General features: G+C 38.8%; 2 protein-coding genes across 7 annotated transcripts; one reads left to right on the top strand and one right to left on the bottom strand.

Moving 5' to 3' along the window:
* Window positions 1–1,396: 1,396 nt before the first annotated feature.
* Window positions 1,397–7,862, bottom strand: LOC139131561 (sequestosome-1-like). Of its 3 annotated transcripts, none has more exons than XM_070697673.1 (7): window positions 7,796–7,862; window positions 7,230–7,408; window positions 6,198–6,293; window positions 5,669–5,889; window positions 4,421–4,676; window positions 3,570–3,829; window positions 1,397–3,001 (listed from the first exon to the last, which is right to left on the bottom strand). In XM_070697673.1, the coding sequence occupies exons 2-7, from the start codon at window positions 7,399–7,401 to the stop codon at window positions 2,729–2,731; spliced, it is 1,278 nt and encodes a 425-aa protein (XP_070553774.1). In that variant the 5' UTR covers window positions 7,402–7,408; window positions 7,796–7,862; the 3' UTR covers window positions 1,397–2,728. The 3 variants fall into 3 exon arrangements, with proteins under 3 accessions (XP_070553774.1, XP_070553773.1, XP_070553772.1); XM_070697672.1 differs by having other exon boundaries at window positions 7,547–7,853; XM_070697671.1 differs by lacking the exon at window positions 7,796–7,862 and adding an exon at window positions 7,553–7,738.
* A 220-nt stretch (window positions 7,863–8,082) lies between these two features.
* LOC139131560 (sterol regulatory element-binding protein 1-like) lies at window positions 8,083–17,934 on the top strand. 4 transcript variants are annotated; one of them, XM_070697667.1, is made up of 14 exons: window positions 8,083–8,321; window positions 9,402–9,892; window positions 10,375–10,674; window positions 10,858–10,975; window positions 11,093–11,473; window positions 12,163–12,347; window positions 12,569–12,830; window positions 13,281–13,447; window positions 13,693–13,855; window positions 14,089–14,191; window positions 14,515–14,624; window positions 15,023–15,318; window positions 16,211–16,502; window positions 16,954–17,934. In XM_070697667.1, exons 1-14 carry the CDS (start codon window positions 8,213–8,215, stop codon window positions 17,181–17,183), a joined length of 3,207 nt encoding a protein of 1,068 aa, XP_070553768.1. In that variant the 5' UTR covers window positions 8,083–8,212; the 3' UTR covers window positions 17,184–17,934. The 4 variants fall into 4 exon arrangements, with proteins under 4 accessions (XP_070553768.1, XP_070553769.1, XP_070553770.1 ...); XM_070697668.1 differs by having other exon boundaries at window positions 8,134–8,321; window positions 12,166–12,347; XM_070697669.1 differs by lacking the exon at window positions 8,083–8,321 and adding an exon at window positions 9,119–9,280.
* The last annotated feature ends 2,695 nt before the right edge of the window (window positions 17,935–20,629 follow it).

A 20,629-nucleotide genomic window follows, 5' to 3' on the forward strand; every position in this document is an offset into this window, starting at 1 on the left:
AGATCCAACACAGCTGATGTACTAGGTAAAAATTTGGTGTTGCCATGCAGTCATTGGAAGATCTGAATAATGAACCAGGATAGTTATTGCTCACAAATTATCACATTATATTCCATAATTGTGCTGATCATTTTCATTCTGTGTTGAGTTTGCAGGATTTTTGCAGACTGCTCCAATCTCAGTGATTCTATTTTTATTTTTTAAAAGTGACAGGCCGCAGGCTACCTATGTCATATTGGCCGTGCCAAAGTCTTCAACTATTGAAAGAAAAACGTGAGCAAGGACGTCCATAAAAAGACTGAATGCATCACAGGGCATTGTTAACCTGGGTTACTTTTTATTCAAATAATTACATATTAGGCTACAGCATATCAAACTGCATGTGATGGGGAGGGTGGCAGGTTTATTTCCAGTCCCTGTGCCCAAGGTACTGCATGGATGCAGTCACTTCTTGAAAACAAAGAGGTTGAACTGAAAACAGACAGTACAAAACTGAACCGCTGCAGTCCTGGCTACATGCTCGAGGGTTTGCAATCATAATAAACTGTCAAAAATCAGAGAAATATCCAGGTGTTTCACAAGGTTATACCATCATGTGTAGCAGAACTTTTGTGTACATCTCATTATCTTGTCCTGGCATGTCCATGTCTATATCTTTTGATACCCTTTCGAGTCCCAGAATGTTTAAGACGTTGGCCCCTTGTTATGAGTGTAGAAAATATATATCAATCTATTAAAGATGAAGTGGGTGTATTTCTTAAATATTCATAGTGGTATAGCTAGCTGGGACATTTAAACTTTACTTGAAACTATTGAAAGTTTATTTGAAACTGCAATAATTATCAGTGACCTCCAGTGTGATATACAATGTGAGTAAGGCCTGCTTCGAAGTTTTTTTTATGATGGCTATCTTAGACAAGCTGGAAGTCTCTGATAATTGCTGAACTTTCAGGTAGTTCACACCTCACAAGTGAAGGAATTTTAACTTTTGCTCAAACTTTCCTCTGTGAGACTCATAATCTTTCTTTCACCAAATCCAGAATAAAAATCAAGGTCACTGTAAAGTATGGTACAAGAGAAACAACCTAAAATTTACCAAAATTCAAAATGGCTGCCATCCCTGTGTTAGCTTCATGGACAAAAATTTAATTTCCGATTTCAAAAAACTAAGGTGGTTAAGATTTTTATTACACTAAGAGCTTTAAAATCAGCCACAGGTAGATCAGAAGAGTCTGAATATCTGTTCCCAAGGTGCATTCTATCTGAAAGTAAACTTTCAAATATTAAGGTCGTCTGGATGGTATATTGTGATAGCATCTTGAGTAGATGGAATTGTTGATGTTGATTGATGAATGTGCGTGTTATTTTACAAAAATAATTCTCAGGACAAAGTTAGTTCCAAGTTCCAACAGTTTAATAACCATTCAATAAAACCATAAATAGATAAAAATTTCCATACCAGCAATGCATTGATAATTGACTTAAAACTTTTTGTTACCATTCCATACTGTGAAAACATTATTGTAAATGTAAAAGTACATGCCGTCTTGATGTAAGTCCATTCTGAAGATCTCCAATTGTTAACCAGTTTGGGATGACAGTGTGGCCCCTTTCCAAACTGTGAAACCTGACTTTTTTTATGCTGCCTAATCACTAGCAAGAATAAAGATTAAAACCACAACCATGTTGCGTGAAGGTAGGTAACATATGCCGGCATGATAACCAGTGTCACTTCAAATGTGTAATACAGTGTTGACAGGTTTTTTCCTCAAAGCATACAGGTAAGAGCTGATCAGTGTTGACATCTGATGTCTGTTTAGCAAAATCCGGTTACTTTGACTCGAACAAGGAAATTCGTCAACTGTAAATCAGTGATTCTTGATCGCATCTTACAGGTTGATTCGGAAATGGTACCTCAAAATGGAGTCACTTCCATAACCACAAACATGGTAATTCCACATAACCATTCTACCTGTATGCATTACGATGGAATATAAACACTGCGGCACTGATGGGAACCATTCGGTTATTCACATGAGATTCAAAGACCATGCAAAGACTTGGTAGACCATGTCTCTACGGGCTATGCGTGCTGAAAGGAATCAGGCCAATCAGAATCAACCTTATGTATCCACACTTACAAATGAGTTTTTATGTTCATCACATGTTCTTTTGATAGCTGACAGGAATAACAGATAGGTTCCCAGGCATGCTACAGTATCTATATACTTGCTACATTAATGTAATATTGGAGGGGAAAACCATAGCTCAGTGATCATTGTTTACCAGAAAAACAAATCTAAACCTCTTTTTCAATTTTCATACCCATTTTAAAATCTACTAGTTATTATCATTTCTTTTGTGTGACTGTTTATCATTAAAACATCAAAATTTTCGAAAGCCAAAAACATGTTTTTTTGTGTTGTGTTTGGTTTGTTCTGATTTAATGTCACTTTTCATTCGTAGTTTCACTTGATTTCATTTTTGGTCAAGATTTGTTATGGATCTTTAGCTTATAGGAATTAGCTCCCAATAGTTGGCCTAGTTGACGTAATGACCTCAGTATCTTACAATAATCACTGAGCGAATGATAGTCATTATTTTATATTATATTTAAAACACTTCAAATTACACTCATAAGCAACTATAAAGCATATCATTTGTGAATGTGGTCAAATCCATATTGTGTCAGGTGTCATAGTCATGGCTGATCGAACCAGTGTCAGAGTTATTCAGCGTAACTCTGACGTACCTTGATGGAGTCCAAGGCACGGCTAATGTCGCCACCCTTGGCTTCCAGCAAGTGGCTCAACCAACCGCCCTCATCGTCAAATCCCATGTCCAGCATCTGTTTCAGGGCTTCGCCAACCTTGACATTCTTAGGTGGTGGATTCTGCAGATCTGGCATGATAGAGGAACCACCAGCTGGAGCTGAATCGCTGACCACAGTCCAGTCATTGTCATCACTGGAACAACCTTCTTTGGGACCCATATCCAAGTCCTGATCAAAACAATCACAAGATAATGACATGTTGCATTATTGTGTGCACATGGTGCATATGAATGATTTGTGACAGGTTAATGTGTCTACTGATTGCAGCCCTCTCATCTACCTATCAAGTTTATTGAAACGGAATTCCACACTATTCAGGCAAGTGCACAAGATCTGTCCATACAATGTTCAATGTTGAACTTGATTGCTTTCATTAACATATAGCGTACAACAATCAATATTTTAAACCTTTATAGTATAAGACTAAGAGCATCATACCACATATTGAACAAGTACATAGATGAATCACTTCAACACTATAGTAAACTTTATATGAATGAATACTGTTTTTTCACTCATACAACACATTAGATTCTTTCTCGAGTACCAATAATTACAGCCTTAGGGAATCATTCTAAATTTGATATCTTTGAAAGAAATCTCCACAGTAATTTACATACTTTACAAATTACCCTTAATTTTTTCATCTCATTTAAAAACTACTATTTCAAGTTTCCAAGGGCGAAATGGATAGTACAATTTTAGGTATCAAAGGCCTTAAGGGTCATATACATACCATTGGAGACTCATCTACATTGGCAGTGCTTGCAGCATCCCCACCCTGCTTGCTTTCATCTTGCACCTTCTTTTCTGGGTTTTGCCCGCTTTCGGCTTGTTTGGCTGCTTCAGTCTGGGCGCGACGGTTTTGGCATCTACCACTGCGGCCAGCGGGGCCGCCACCACATCTACGACCACGCCAACCACCTCTAGCCCCCGGTCCTTTGCCACACCGTCTTCGCATTTCACGATGTTCCACGTCAACATCTACATCGATTCCTACAGAGCAATGTACACTTGTCAGAAAATGAATGATATCATTGAAAAACCTGGGCTCACAACTCCATCAAACAAGTCACTCACTCTCCGACCATAGGCCTTGTAAGAATTGTCAGGTACATCCTACACTTATCATCTGTAGAGGAAGACTTTGAGTGCATGACAAGCAAGGCTGTCTTCATAACAAAAAGATTTACCAACAACAATATATTACACTTTTCCAAATTGTATTGATTAGTAAAACCTGCATACATCTCCACAGGACTTATTCTTTGTAATATAACTGAATAGCACTAAATTTGTCATGATGTCAGAGTTCCATTATTGATATGCAAATACAAATATTTGTCTCAAAATTTCGACAAGTCTATCGGCATAGGAATCATGAAAATGGTACTTTGATACTGCCAATATTCTGAATGTACCTAAATTATGTGCTAAAATATGACCTTACACAGGGGTCATAAAGAAAGATGTAGTAATTGAGATAAAATGTTGTCAAAATTTCTGTTGTCAGCAGTAAAATATCTCTATATTTTATAATTAACCTACTATCCCGATTAGCACTATTCAGGTGTTGGAAATACTTACCTAGTGGAGACAACATTTCAGCGACTGCATCACCAACTTCCTTCAAGTACTCGGCATGAGGTAAATCTTCAGATCCTTCCATCGGTTGCTCCTTGGCTTCTCCATCTGCTGATTGGCCACTGGTCTCTCCGCCTTCCTTCTGCTGTTCCTGGCATTTCTGTTGCTGTCTCTCCCACATGCGGCACCAGCGTTGGGCCATTCGGGGACCAATATCACCAGTCATGAAACGCCACAGACCAGGACGAAATGTGAAGCCCTATGATGAAAAATACAACACATTGTAGGGTGTATGTCTGTATGAAAATTTGGCAGCAGAATTTGACTTTCACCTTTTTTTTAATCATGTGCAGCACAAACTCAAATGCTATGGCTTTACTAATATTGGCAGGATCTTTTATTTTCTTTCATTGGTAGAACTGTTGTCACAATAAACTTTTAGTTGAAACAGAGAAAATTTACTGCACAGACTAGAAGTGTCTACTGTCTATGGTGTCAATGAGTTCAATCATGCATATGATGATCATTGCAGTAGATCCAAGCCACCTACTGGTCTTATGTGTATTTTTAAATAAATTCTGAAAAAGGAACTTCAGAAGCATTTGGTTTCTTCTTTGTTTTGAGATATAATGTTTGTTAATGCATCTGAAACACCATCATGACTATCATACAATCAGAAGATGACATGCCAACAACAAACAAAGTTGAAATAAACCAATTTCAAGTCAGTCAAATATTATTACAATTTGCAGTTTCATTTAGGTATACAAAATATTGCTTATTTGGTAAATCTAACCATATACAAGAATGAATTTTGCGAGATCATGAACATTTTTTCCATACATTATGAAAAATGTTCTATTTAAGGAAATATTACTCAATGTGGAAACATCCACGTTAGTGTTTACAGCGGTTATGACCCACTATAAATTAGACAAAGACTCTAGTACAGTGGCTTAATCTCAGACAAATCCTGTACTTGTGTGGTGTTCTGATTGATACACGATAATCGTTTATTGAGTTATTTACTCAAGGGATTACTGTTTTGTGGAGATATCTAATGTGCTTCATTGTACAAAAGAAAGATCGAGCCACATGTCTAGTCAGTTGAGTAATTGTTAGAGGTGAATCTGTCTGTGACTGTTTCATTCACATCCAGTTTACAAAGAGTTCATAGACAGTTACCCGCACTTTGTTGTCATGAATATACACTGGTAGTGTTGCGAAATATGCAGATTTATCTTTACTTACTCCCATGTGGCTCCTTCCAATTTGAGGTTTTCGGATCTTGATCATCTCATGCTCAGGGTGCAGCCCTTTGCCTTCACATCCTTTGCACAGGTCGTAGTCAGGACACACCACACACTTGAAGCGGGGTCCAAATATACGACCATCACATCCATCACACACCACACCGGGATGGAAAGCATTCTCATTTCCTTTATCTCCATCCTGCTCTTTCTTGGCTGTCACTGAAAACAATAAAACAGAATTTGTTTTTTAGCTTTGTTCAAATTTATCATGAAATGGAAGCATATATGGTATAATGCTATACCTGACAAATCGAGTGCAATGTATGATTTACTGGTCTCTTTTGTACCGGCAAAAAAGATGAAATATCATTTAATTAAAATCAAAGAAATTAATGTCTTTCAAGGATATCATAAACTGAAATATTGATGTTTCATGGTAAATTGCAGGAAGATAATTGAAAAGCACTATATGAATGATGTTTGTAGGTATTGTAATACAACTGTAAAGTTGTTTTCTTTTAACTTACATTTGATGTAGACCCTAAATATTTCTTCATTTAGTTGTCCATATGCATCAACCAGTTCCTCGTCACTTGAAAATGAGATCAAGTCTCCCTCAGAGTCTGAAAATATAAATGTATTGTTTTGCTATAATGAGACGAATGATCATGCAAGTGTTACTCATCCGTATGTATCAGCTGTTTTTGAAATCAGCCATGTTGGATGACTCAGCACAGGAGGACCTTGTTTGTTGACAAACAATAGGTAGTTGTACAGTCACAGCAGTGGACCCTGGGGTCAGAGAGGGACCAAAATGGCTGCTCTCAATTTAAGCTTACTAACTGTGAGTCAGGGATCTGTCACTCTGTGTTTAGGGATTGTGCATCTAAAGTAATCCTGTTAGCCACACAGAATGACAAGGTTGACCAGCTGTTGCATTCACGATAAAAACAAATCCCATATGACTCATGATGTCATGATTCAGCAAATGTTTCTGCGTTTTGCACTCGAATTTTGTGCTGTCAGTTTTATTTCATTTATAGGACCTTTCCTTCTTTTCCCTCAGCTTCAGCTGGCTGTCATACATTTGTATATGGTTATACAACACTCTTTGGTCGGTTTAACTCTCTTCTTAAGAATTTTAGACATAAATACCAAAAGCCATTCTTCCCTCTGAATTCCCGTTGTCTTAAAAACTTATTTCAAAATATATTATCAACAGTGGTCAAATATAAATGTGAAGACAGAAAGTTCTATAAGTAAGCAATCCTGTACTAATTGAATGTGCACAAGGTTATAGCCCCACTTTCAACATCCCCCTGCAACATTTTACAGACAAATATGCACAGATTTTTATGATTCTACGATTTGTGCGCTGGAAATGTTACCCTTACTACAATGTTATTGTCTACATGATTATGGTCGTGAAGCTGATAAAGGGGTAAAATATTTAAGACCTGAATGATTTACTTTCGGTAATGCTCAGGTATTTTTGTTCGCATCTCAATGATGTAACAATGATGATGTAGGCAATATGTACACGCATAAGAAGGCTTTACCTCTGTACGACAGAGTGAAAACATCTGGGCTTCTAAGAGATGGGAACACTTGCGTTATCTTCTTGGACAGGTATTCGTAGTTCGTTGACACATCTTGGTCCACGCAAAATCGACGGATTTCTGGTGAACTGCCGTCGTCACGGTGCAAATAAGCTTTCACTGTCAGAGACATACTTGTGCTGTGGTACAAACATAGATTAAAGAAGAAAAACTAAGTGTGGAACAACACTGAAAATGAAACATCAAAGTTTCAGTATCTGCTGCAAGAGTAGAATAAATTCGCAACAAAATTATAATACAGTATCTTTAAAGCTTACGCGTACAGTTATTTTCACGTCAAAGTAATGCTAATGGAGATTTGTCTATTTCTGTCAGTTGTGGTACCAATCGACACTGAACGTGGTAGTATGCTGTGGTTCTTCGTACTGTAATCAACAATTGAACTCTTCTGTCCAAAACGGCTGTGTTTTATACGATTATTTGGCTTTCCAGATCTTTCTCTGTTGACCAATCAATAATGATAGGGTCTGTAAGTATATGCAAATCCTCAGGAAATTACAAAATACCTTTTCTGACCCACCAATGACGTACTAAATTAGTGTTGCTTACGCGCAAAGGTTTGTGCGCAGACTTAAAAATAGCTTATGATGTCACTGTATACTAAATTTAGATTCAGTGTCGTCACGATGATTTCACTTTTTCTTTTTGGCTGAATCAAGACAGAAAATTGAATGTTTTGATTTTTTTTATTGTATTAAATTGAAGAAATTCAAAAATTGAACTAAAAGAATGCGAATCAGCAAAAAAGTATATGACCTTTCGGTTTGACCGCAATATGACTTTTGACCTTCTTAGCATACAAATCTACAAAATTTACATAAGTGAGGCACCATGACGTCAAATCGTACGATGAAATTCTGTTCGTCTGATTGGCTTAGTTCTCGTGGCGATACTCATGCCTTACTCCAGTATCAACAGCAAATATGGCGGATGAAAACCCGTGGCTGTCGTCCGCTGATCCTATCCAGGAATTAGGATCAACGATGGATCCTCCGCAGGACCTCGATAACATACTCTTCAACGATTTTGACGGTAAGAATTATGTAGATTAATTTTCTTTGTTATTCTTGCCTCAGTACACGAGATATCACTGCAGTACTAAAGGGGCAGTCGCGTCACGCAAACAGTCCAGAAAGTGATAGTAAATTCCTCATCCAAACTTCATTTGAACTTGAACTTTCGCATTTACCAATCATGTAAAGATAATTTCTCCATCAATAGTAGAAGCCACGTTGCTCAGCCAATTCAAATCGGCGGAGGAACGCTTGCAGACAATCTAATTTTTAAGTCGAGCACCTAGATTGCTAGTATACACAGACTTCAGAGGAACTATATGCCCGTTCCTCTACTCTACGCGGTGCGTCGATGTTGGTGCTCTCCAGTGTGTTGAATCTGGCTCAAAATATACGCTATCACATTTTTTATCATTGTCTGAAAGCCCAGTATATATAAAATAGACTTTTGTACTGTTATGAAGCTAATGTTTCAACTGTTACTTAATATCAGCTGGATTATTTTTACTTCCGTGTTTATATTGCTACATAGTGTGTCAAAATATAATTCACTGTGACTCGTCCTGTTTAATCGCTGATTTTTCAAATGTGAATTTTTAAGCGGCCATGTCAAGGGTTTATTGTATTATGACATATCTCTTGGATGTATCTCTAGGCTCTCTGCTATCAGTTTTAATATAATTTTTCATAAAGACATGCACAAATATGTTTTCTAAAGTAAGCAAAAGATGGCAACAAGGCAGGTTGTGATTGGCTAGTAGAGCACATGGCCTGATGATACATCATAATCATAATGAGATGAGCTTGTGTGGAAACAGCTAAGAGGTGGAGCTAGCTCTAAATTCGGTCAGTTGCTGTGAAGTTCTCGTCAAGACGGTTTCGCCTCTCAGTGGTCCAAAACAATTATCATGGTACCAGCTGGAAGTCCCCCAGAAGAAAATGATATATTTTGCTACTGTGTCATTGGGATTACCTGAGGTTGGTTGCATGTCGCAGTACATAAGTTCTGTTTTATTGTCCACATTAGCATTTGATTATGAAGTACTGTACTATACCTGCATGGTTTTCTCACAGATTTTAATATTTTTTTCTCTTTCAGAAATGATGAATTACATCAACTCAGATGATCAAACAGCACCAACTGATGACCTTTTCAGTGAACCGTTTGATAGTCCTACCTTGCATGACCCAATGCTGCCACAAAGCATTCAAGTGAAACGAGAACCGGTAGACATGCTAGATAGCATTACTCCAACTTTGACATTCCTGCCCTCGCAACCACAAGAACAACAGCTGGCACAATTGCAGGCAGCACTTCAGCAAACCCAGCAGCAGCAGCAGCAGCAACAACAAGCAGTTCTGAACTCCCAAGTGTTGAGCACAACCCCAAGTGTACCGCTTTCTCCTACAACAAGCATTCAGTCAAGCCTTCCACTCTCCCCAACTCCAAGTATTCAGTCTGTACCATCACCATCTGCAATCCAACCGCCCATGCAGACAAGCCCTATTCTGACTCAGACTGCTACTCACATTCAGGCAATATCACAAAGTCCAGTACAACAGACAACCACTCAACCTACATTTCAACAGGTGAGAAAATAGTTTGGAAAGCAATGAAGGTGCATGCGTCTTTTTGTTCACAACATATTTTGCCTGTGCCTGTGAGCCTTGAATTTTACAGTAGTACATAGCCAAGTAGTATCGAACAGGTCAAACAATTCTTTTAAAGCCTATAAATTATCAGATACAAAGGCAATAATGTTTTAGTGCTGAGTAAATAAATGTAAGCTTGGACATTCATTGTCGAAAAAAAATGGCTTCCACTGTGCCCAAATATGGTGTGGCTTTTATTAGAACAGCACTCTGCATTTGCATTAATAATAATGATAAATGTCTTTGTTTACAGAAGTGCAGGGATACCCAGGGTAGTTACATAGATAACAGTTTATCAGCGCATTTCTATAATATATAATATGTTTATCACGAAAGGTTGTCATTTTCCCAAGCTAAGCCTCCCGACAAGATGATAGACAAAGTGACTCTTGTTATATTTTTTCTTCTTTGGTGTGCAGGTGTTACTGCAGTCTCCTGCAGTTACAGCAACTTCTGTTCCCGTGGTGACTACAGTTACGACAACGCCTTTGTCCACTATAGTTGGATCCGCCAACATTCAGTTAACCAGCATTCCGGTAGTCAAAGTAGAGACGACAGATAAACTTCCCATCAACAGACTCAATGGAAACAACAAGGGTGCTCCGGTTTGCAAAGGAGAGAAGCGATGTGCTCACAATGCTATTGAAAGACGATACCGGTCAAGCATCAATGACAAAATTGTAGAACTGAAGGATCTTGTCCTGGGCAGTGAAACAAAGGTGGGCATAACATAATTTGAAGTAGTAGTGGCCGTAGTTTTAAAGTGACGACTGCAGAATCAGCAGTTAAACTGTTTTAATGGGCTTTTTGGCATTTAGTTTATTCTGTCTATGCATGTTTCTATATTCAGGTAAAAGCATTGAAGTGAATTTGGTTTTTGTTACTCATTCTCAATGTTTTAGATGAACAAGTCTGGAATTTTGAGGAAAGCGATTGAGCGTATCAGGTATCTTGAGCAGTCGAATAAACAATTGAAGCAAGAGAATATGCTGTTGAAGATGAGTTTGGGTAAAATTCAAGGTAAGTACTACCAGTGCGATTCTTCGATTCCTGTTTGATTTTTCAGCTTCAACACTGCAATCATTTGAAGTTTGTCTGGAGAGAAAACCCACCCCTTTGATCACTTATCTTATCCAGGTAACGATTTGCAAGTGAGACAAGAGGCAGTTGGAGAATTAAGTCCACCACCATCTGATCCAGACACCCCAGTTCGAAGCCCGAGCAGCAGTTACACTTCTGGACCGGAAAGTCCATCCATGTTTGACGAGGCAGACGTCAAGCCACCCATCAGCCTGCAACAGAAGCAGCAGATTGAAGTCAAGAATGAAAAGCAAACAGTTGGCAGTTGTGGCATTTTGGATCGCACAAGGATGACTCTGTGTATGGTCATGTTTGGTGTCCTGCTTTTCAATCCATTCAAGTCACTAATGGGAGGAACTGGTGGGGCACTGAACAGTGCTGATTACAATCAGATGCACGGTGGTAACAGACTGTTGCAAATGGATGCCTCTTCTTCTGGTGAGACCTATTTCTTTGTATCTCTGCCATGCAAAACAAATTGCATACTGCCTTTTGAAGGCAGAGTACTGCTCTCTCAACTCAACATTGTGAACTCTACCAATAGGACCAGCTGGTACAATCCCCCTTATAATGAATATTTCTTCTTGTGAAATTGCAATGGAACAAAAAGAAAGAACTGCAGTGCATGTAACTGCTCTATCGGTGTCACAAGACTTCTTTTACAGAATGGTTCCTGTTGCAGTATTTTGAGACTAGAGAGCATATACTTTTTTAAGGTTGGCTAATCCCAGAAAGAAATTAATGACATGTTTCAAATGTAAAGAAAACAAGATTTGCAATTGCTAACTTCGGTATTGTGCCAACACTACATAACCCTTCAGAAATTTATTTTTCGTAAGGTAGTGATGAATGTTCTTGAATTTTTCTGAACTGCAAATTGCAAAGTAAATCACACCACAAGCTAATTTAATGAACTATAACAGCATAAACTCTCAAGCAACTCCTGGCATGATTTCTGTCAAGTGAAAAAGGTTAACAAACTTTAATATCAGCATTATAGCATTGTTAAATTTTGAGGACATGGCCGTTAAAATAAATGTCGGTTGACACCGGGCATAAATCATCCGAAAGCTTTGACCTAACAGCCTGACTTCATGATTGATATGTTGCCTTGTTTTTCGCTTCAGTAGTGGAACAGACCATGTTTGATTGGCTGTTGCCCACCCTACTCATCTGGCTGATTAATGGGGTCATGGTACTGGGCGTTTTCACCGGAATCTTTGTGTATGGAGAGCCTGTCTTGCGCCCTCATTCTGAAGCAGCAGTGAAGTTTTGGAGGTACAGAAAGCAGGCGGATACAGATCTTGATAGGGTAAGGGTACCTCAGTGAATTTTGTGGTTGCATGCAAATAAAAGTATTGTTGATGAATATGCACATATACATCTGCATATAAAAATGGAAAGATTACTTTTTAGATACCAGCAACTTTACTGAAAATACAACATTCTGATTTGAATTAGCAATAGTTGTCATTTGTGAGCAATTATGTTGTATGAAATTTTCTCAAAGAGCATTGCATGTTCTTTGTCCAGGGTGACCATGCAGCTGCTGCAGGCCACTTGCGCACATGCTTGACTGCACTTGGAAGACCGTTGCCAACATCCAAGTTGGACCTTGCAGCTAGCATCTGCTGGAATGTGTCCAGACAACTCCTCAATCGTGTGTGGGTTGGAAAGTGGTTGGCCAGAAAAGCAGGTGGAATCAAAACTCAAGGTGGAAAATCAACAGATGCCAAACTCTCAGCACGTGATGGGGCGATGGTTTATCATAAATTGCACCAACTGCAAATGACAGGTAAAGATTAGAGTAAAATTTAGGCGGCTACCCCAAACTGAAGATAAGAATTCAATGTTTGGATAGTCAGATATTGCAAGGGACCTGAGATTTGCAGAGGTGAATCTGATGTCAGAGTTGTCATATTGATTTAAACACAAAAGTGTCATATTGCGATGATGGATTGACACTGTGTCCTGTTTATAAAAGATGGGTCAAACTGGACTTCAACTTCATTTGAACTTTCCCAGTTCCTCGGAAACTACAGATGTTAATTAGTTTTGGAAAACTGTATTTATACTCACAGAAGCAGGGGTCAATCTTGCAGCTGTTGATGCAAGCTGCTAGTATTTCGTTACACTTTCAATACCAATTGATGCTATAAATAATTGTTTCGACAAGTATCTAGTTTGTAGGCCTCAAAACCTGTAGGGTAGCCTTCAACCTTTTTTGTCTCCAATTTTGCTTCAGGTCACGAGAGTGGTGGTTTTATTAGAGGCATCAATCTTGCTCTCAGTGCTGTCAATCTGGCTGAGTGTGCAGGCGATGCCATCTGCAAAGGAATGCTAGCTGAAATCTACACAACTGCCGCACTCCAAATCAAGACCACCTTCCCAGCGTCGCTTCACTTCATGGCTGTAAGTATTAAAATCTAAGACAGATGACCAAATACCATCTGCATGAAATCAAAAACGTGTGTGTGTATCAGTGTCATTGAAAACTATTTGCACAAACAACCGGGTAGCATGCATTTGCATATTCATGAGAAAGTCCCTTTCAGTATGCCTGACATTCTCTGCACAAACATCACACCACCTGACAATCGACCAATAGACGTAATGTTGTGACAAATTCAAGCAATTTCTATCCATCTTCTTTCCAGAGGTACTTCTTGAGCCGTGCCAGACATGCCTGTGCGGCAAGTGTTGAAGCTAGGCCAACTTCCCTGGAATGGCTTTTCCATCCATTGGGTCATAGATTTTTTGTTGAGGGCAAGTGGAATTACAAAGCAACTGATGATCTGTACAGCATCACAGGCAATCCAGGTAAGTGTAATCATTTTCCAGTAAATCCAGCCATTTGTGTTGTTCGCAAAGTACCTATATTGATCAAAGTTAGATTAATTTTCAAGTAGAATACCAAACTGAATTTTTTCTTTGCGTTTTTTGCAACATTTGACTGTAATCTGTTTCAAGGCCAAAAGGGCACCCCTAATTTCAATGAATTGCTTTGGTAAATACGGTTGCCCATATCTGCTTGTTTGTGTAATTTGTTACAGTTGATCCACTGTGCTATGTGAGTCAGGCATTTAGAGAGTGCTTGCTGGAGAAGGCTCTGTACAAACTGGTAATTCCTGAGTCCACAGACGGCCAAAGCCCTGGGTAAGTCTTTCCTGCTACGAGTGCATGTTTTTGTCCAGTATGTTTTTGTGAGTTGACAATGGTTCTACTCATAAATAATGATCTGTGGTGTTCTACAGACCCAGAAAGCTGAAAAGATCACGTGATGGCTGTGCAATCAAACCTGCGTGCACAAGCATGTAAGGAAATACATATGTGCGTTTGTGCAAACAGGTTTGAATGAACTCTGTGGTCCAGTTGAATCTGTCGCATTTGCCTATCAAAGCTGTTGTGATTAATAAATTTTTCAACTGTTCTAAGTTTCATATCGTTGATATAACGAATGTGCACTATTTCTTTCCCAGACCATCCGATGCTTTACAATACCTGCAACTACTTGGAGACTGCGCTGATGCTGCCAGTGCACCAAAACAAACAAACTTTACCATAGGAGCTGGTAGCTCCTCTTTCACTGGTAAGTGGAGACTGTCTGTTAAAAAAATTAAACCAGACGTGACATTGCTTAATTCCGTACAGGTAATATGGCCTATGCGTTAATGTAGATTTCAAGGATATCGACTAATTTTCATTCCATGAAAACTTGTAAAAACTATATTGGTTATTTTATGTCTACAGAACAAACAAATTGTCCCATGCAGTTTGGTGTCTTAAATGAAAAAAGTATTTTACTTCAATAGAAGCATTGTTCCTGATGTGATATAACTGAATTAACTCAATCAACAGCATTCTCTTAATTTAAAAAATTAATGCCAATGTAAGAGATCTGAATTATTCGTATAATTGCATTACATTGATTTTACTCGATATTGAAACAGCTCTAAAACATTTTCATTAAAATGTAATGATCTGTAGGGGAGGACCCAGTTTCCAAGTGGTGGTACAGTGTTCTTTCAGTAGCAGCACACTGGCTGGCAGGAGATGACGATGCAGCCATGAGGCACTACGGATACATTGAAAGTATTCCAAAACAAGTTCAAGACTCCGAAGACCCCATTGGCAGAGCAGTACTGTTTGCCTTCAAAGCCAGACAGACGTTGGCATCAGAGAGCGACACTCAGAATTGCATATCGCTGTGTGACAAAGCAGGAGCCCTGCTCAGAGAGAGCATAAACTACCCGTCAAATCATTCCACAGCACTTATAACCCAGGTACGTGTGACTGTTCAGTTTTGTGCTTTCGGTAATCATAATCATTCACAATAATGGCCTTACATATTCATTATGTACATATCACCAAGCTGTTACATTTGACATAACCATGACAATTGATTACAATGGATGCAGTTGCAGAAACTGGAGAGGTTAAAGTGATATTCATTTCATTTGACTCTAAAACCATTATGAGGGATATCAATCACAGTTTTACTTCAATGCACTTCGTCTCAAAATAAAATGGTCCAGTATTTGGAATTAATTTGAAGTGTATAGGTTGCAAAACGTGTTTGCATCAAGTGATCAGATGATGGCAGTGTACGTCATGCATGGGCAAGCTTTGTTGTAGTGACTCTGCTAGATTTTATGTGTGTTGTGAGGCATTTTGCTATTCCTGATGGTTGGTTATGGACATGAATGAGCTCAGTATTGGAGAAATTAAAGTTTCTTTGTAAATGTAAGTTGTTTTTGTGGTGGTATTTTCAACAGCCCGCGATGGGAGATGTTCCTGTACACCCAGCATAAAACATGCTTGTCCAACTGTGGTGCATTGTAGTTGCATTGCAAGTTCTCGTCAAAACTTTGCGATGCATCTGCGGTGCAATCACAGTGGCAAGACTAGACAACGAGAGGAAGCCGTGAACACAGAATCTGTCAGTCAGTGTTGTGTTAGTGTTTGCATTTACAAGTGTGTGAGTTTATATGGCAATTTGCAGTCATGTCGTGTTAGTTAGTTTTTGCATTTATAAGTGTGTGAATTCATGTGGCATGGCATTGCTAAGCTCTTTGTGTCAAATTCTTTATTTCATTTTCTGTATGTTAGAGTTTCATACTAACATAACATGCTGTGAAACTAACATTAACCTGCCACTCATTCCTTTTGAATCAGGCTGTCCAGCTCTTAGTTTGTGACTGGTTGTTGTCGACACGCACATCGGCTTGGCAGAAGCAGCACTGTTCCCCATCGGAAAGCAGTACCTGCAGTCCATCAGAGTTGCTGTCCTTCCAGAAAGACATTGCAAGCCTGAAAAAAATCTCTCAGGTTGAGTCAGCAGCAGTTCCCAGGGTATATCTTCATGAAGCAACAGCCAGACTCATGGCAGGGGCTAACCCTGCCCGCACCCAACAGTTGCTAGATAGGAGTCTTAGAAGGCGATGTGTGAATTATCAAAGTAAAAATGGTGAGTGAACGAAGTAGCATTTGAGAGCAGGGATTATGTCCTTTCTTGGTGAATGCGTAAATTTTAAAAGCCGTTTTATGACAGGGAACCATTTCATTGTGATCATATGTCATAAACACTGCAGTGGCCTAGGTTAGGATTAACTAATTCAAGCATCTGTTCCTCTCCCCCATGAATTGTTACTGAAACTAGCAAACTGAATGCCATATCCAACAACATTCATGCCAGACAAGTTAGTGCTGTTGCTATACTGTTGCATAAACTGTTTGTTAACAGTTTGCTTCCTATGAAATTGTGAATATCAGATATTATATGGCAATTACTTGTGAAAAATCTGCTTCCTTCATAATACCTTATAGAAATCTTAGTGAAAATTTTGGGTTTGCCTCATCTCTGGTGTGTACAAATGTTGTGTGTTGTCATTCATGTATTTGTATGTGATTTCTTATAGGCAATGAGGAGAGTTCAACAGTACTTGGTGAAAGAGAACATGCAACAGCCTTGGTGATGGCATGCAAACACTTGCCGGATGCCCTGCTATCCTCACCTGGTTGCAAAGAAAGCATGCTCACAGAAGCTGCCAAATCACTTGAAAAACTGGGTGACAAGAGGGCGCTGTTGGACTGCCAAAAGATGATTTCAAAACTGAACAGTGGAACAGCAGAGATTGCTGGCCGTTAGGGCAGTTGAAATGAACATGTCAGAGTCAGAGGCACTTCATTGCATATAGTTGGTAGACAATTATTCTCAGTGTAGTTTTGGCATCTAAATTTAATGTGCAAAGTAGACACGCTGTAAAGTGTAGTGTTCATTTTAATCCACATGTCAGGCGTTTCAGTTTTACAATATTGCTTTCAAGTAACAACACTTACACTTCTTGTACAATTTTTGTTGTATGCCCAGTCAATGAAAAAGTTGGTGCAATGCCTAGAAAAAGGCAAAAGACAGTGTCTCATATCTTTAACAAAAAATATTTGCAGCATCTGCTATTCTTAAAATAATACTATGTAACAGTTTACATATGTGCTATGATGAACTGCAAAAATTTTCATGTTAGAAGAATGGACAGATTATACTCTCTTCAGTTCTTGCATTTTTTTTTACTCTATGGTCTTGTACGCAATAAGTTGTGATCATGTTGGTAGATGGATAGCTATGAAGTACCCCTGATGCTCAACTTTCCAATTCACTTTACAAATATTAATCAAGAGTTTATTTATTGAGAATCGCTTTGCAGAGTATTTCTTTTCTATGAAGTCTTAAGAAATCCTAAACATTCCTTTGAGATGCTGTGTTGCAGAAAGGATGTTTTGTTTTACAATTTGTGTCTTTGTATATGTAATCAAGATGAAAAGAAATTACACTTGAAACAAGTGGTACAAGGCAACAAAATTAAATTTGTTAATTTCTTGATTAAACGCAGTTAATCTTACATTCTTGTGATGGGTGTTTGGTATTTATGCAAGCATGCAAAGTGTTGTTAGTGTGAGTGTTTTCTCAGTACACAGTGGAGGGACCCTGAATGGTGGTCGCCCAGGGTTTATGGATCGGCCAACTGATTAGATTTTCAATTCAATAAATCTGTTCAACCTTTATTATCATCATGTGTACTCAGCTCCACTTCACTTCCCTTGATTAAATTTGGCATTGTTTGAATGATATCAATGTCAACTTGCACAGAAAAACCTTGTTGAACAGGAGAGTTTTGTATCACAAATATTTGCTAACGAGTTCTGTACATAGTGTACACTTGTCCACGTTGAAAAAGAAACTACTATCGAATTTTTCACAAAATGGCCACAGAGGGCGCGCTCTGTATTATCCTCCGAGAGAACGGACGAGGGCGAGGATGGGGTGTACGAAGTTTTCACATCTGGATCAACCTTGTTGACGGTGTATTCCGATGGAGTGAGAACTGGCTTTACAGATCTGATGACAAATCTTTGGTGGACTAAAAGGAAATGAAGTCCTCTGTATTCCTACGGCTGAAATCATACATTTCGTAATGAATCTGAACGTGAAAGTTTCGCTGAACAGCGAGATTCAGCCTGGGGTGTATGGAATTGTTTAGCGAAAAATGGGTCGAAAATACAGGCCCCCACTTCCCACTTAGTACCTGGAGACCCCCTTTTAGGACAGAGTAGGCAGGTCACACAATATTGAATCAATGGGCTGTCTAACTTTCAAAAGATAGTTAAAGCCCCAGTGCTGCTAACTTTCGATGGTTTTTCATTATTTTTATTTTATAAATCAATTGCAACTTCTTATTCTACTCCCCAAAGAATGTTGAAACACCCACTATTTAGCTTGTCAACTTAGCGTCTATATGTGTAAAATGCATGAATATTGTTTACATTTGAATTCTAGTCCGGACCAGAAGTCAGTTTTCAACAATTACAATGCACTTTACAACCATAGGGGCGGAGTTGACAAGCTGGATACTGTGTATATCAACATTCTTTGGGGAGAAGAACAAGGAATTGTGGTTCACATTCAAAGTAAAAATGGTGAAATTATCATCAAAAGTTAGCAGCACTGGGGCTTTAAATACTTAAACTCTATTTTTTAGGTACTCCGTTTTTACAAAAGAGCAGATGTTTTCCTTGAGCAGATCGTCACGAACAAAGAAGTACTGGAAGACCCGAATGGCAGTGTAGTCGTTTAGATACGATTCCCTTCGGCATTCCCTGCTACATTTCAGTTCGACCCAATTAGCATGATTAAGGTAGAACGCACCTCGGGGACAGATATTCGGACTCTCAAATTTCTACAATTTTTTTTTCAGATCTTCCCCATAAGTTAACACAGGAATGGGGCCATTTTGAATTTCAAGTATCGGTAAATCTTGGGTTGTTTCTCTTGTTCCAAAATTTGCACGGTGACCCCCAGTTTTTTTTCTTGATTTTGAAAGAGAATGGTTGGAAGATTCCTTGAGGAAAGTTTGAGCAAAAGTTGAAGTCTTTCACTTTCGAGGCGCATACCACCTTAAACGTTTACTGACGCTCTGCGATGAAGCAGGATCCACTCGATTCTGTCATTCGACCTTGTTAGAGTAATGTGTTGGCCACTGAGGGTCAATTTATTTATTCATGGTATTTTGAACCACCTTCGCTATATTTACAGATCGAGATTTCGTTCCTCACATGCTCTGTAGGAAGGGACGGTTATTACTGCGTTGTATTAATTGATCATTAAAACACCGATAGGCGTGCGTCTACACCAGGGCAATGGCCATGACTCACGACGGATAGCGGGAGGTGTAGGCGAGTACCGGACGATATCTTTGAAGTCGCGCTGGTTGTGTTGATGCTCCCGTGCAAATTATGATAGGGTGTCTGAGCATTGCAGGTTGGCTTTGTCAACAAAATGGCAATTTAATTATATTGCTGTGTAGTTTCATAGTGCAAAGCATTTTCCAGGATACGCTGGTTCTTGACTACCGGGTGATGATGAATTGTTGTAAACAGGCAGAGGAATTTAAGTGCATCATTTCAGTGACATAAAAGTACACAGCTGCTGAGAGTTAATCAGCAGATACTTTGAGATACCGGAATGCCATGTATGGTCACTGCAAATCGAATGAGCTTCCGTCGACTTTTACGGCCTATAAAACGACACAGGATAAATGCCTTGCGCCGGCATTTAATGTTCGATAATGAAAAATAATCATTCTAAGTGAAATGAATGATTTCATTCTCGTGACTTTCGCATTTTTTCTTCATAAAGCTATAATGCTCCCTTTCTTTGTAAATGTACATTTGTAGATAGACGGACGAACAAAAAATCAAATCACGGCCCGCATCTTAACAAACTTTGAGATTTGAAACGGGCATTTTGCTGGCCCAGTTCACAATCAATCATGCACAGGTATGCCAAACGAAATAATATTACTTAACGACCATGTTCCATGACATGCAGGTATCCTTAGACAACACTAGATTCAAATCTTGTGAATTTTAAATCGCACATAGCCCTATGGACAGGGATATGCACATCACCACGCACGTATAATGGGGCTCTAAAAGTAAAAAAAAATTACCGCTACTCTGCACAATGTCATAATTCTCTTTCCACAAAAAGAGACTGATTCACGATCACATGATTCGATCAACCCCTCTGTAGCCTAA

Source organism: Ptychodera flava, chromosome 4 (assembly GCF_041260155.1).
Source record: "Ptychodera flava strain L36383 chromosome 4, AS_Pfla_20210202, whole genome shotgun sequence".
NCBI lineage: Eukaryota > Metazoa > Hemichordata > Enteropneusta > Ptychoderidae > Ptychodera > Ptychodera flava.

Coding starts and splice junctions, on each gene's coding strand:
- LOC139131561 (XM_070697673.1), bottom strand. CDS start 7,401: ATGTCTCTGACAGTGAAAGCTTATTTGCACCGTGACGACGGCAGTTCA. Junction 6,294..7,229: donor TTTCACTCTGTCGTACAGAG/GTAAAGCCTTCT, acceptor TTATATTTTCAG/ACTCTGAGGGAGACTTGATC. Junction 3,002..3,569: donor ATGTAGATGAGTCTCCAATG/GTATGTATATGA, acceptor TGTTTTGATCAG/GACTTGGATATGGGTCCCAA.
- LOC139131560 (XM_070697667.1), top strand. CDS start 8,213: ATGGCGGATGAAAACCCGTGGCTGTCGTCCGCTGATCCTATCCAGGAA. Junction 10,675..10,857: donor TCCTGGGCAGTGAAACAAAG/GTGGGCATAACA, acceptor TCAATGTTTTAG/ATGAACAAGTCTGGAATTTT. Junction 10,976..11,092: donor GAGTTTGGGTAAAATTCAAG/GTAAGTACTACC, acceptor TATCTTATCCAG/GTAACGATTTGCAAGTGAGA.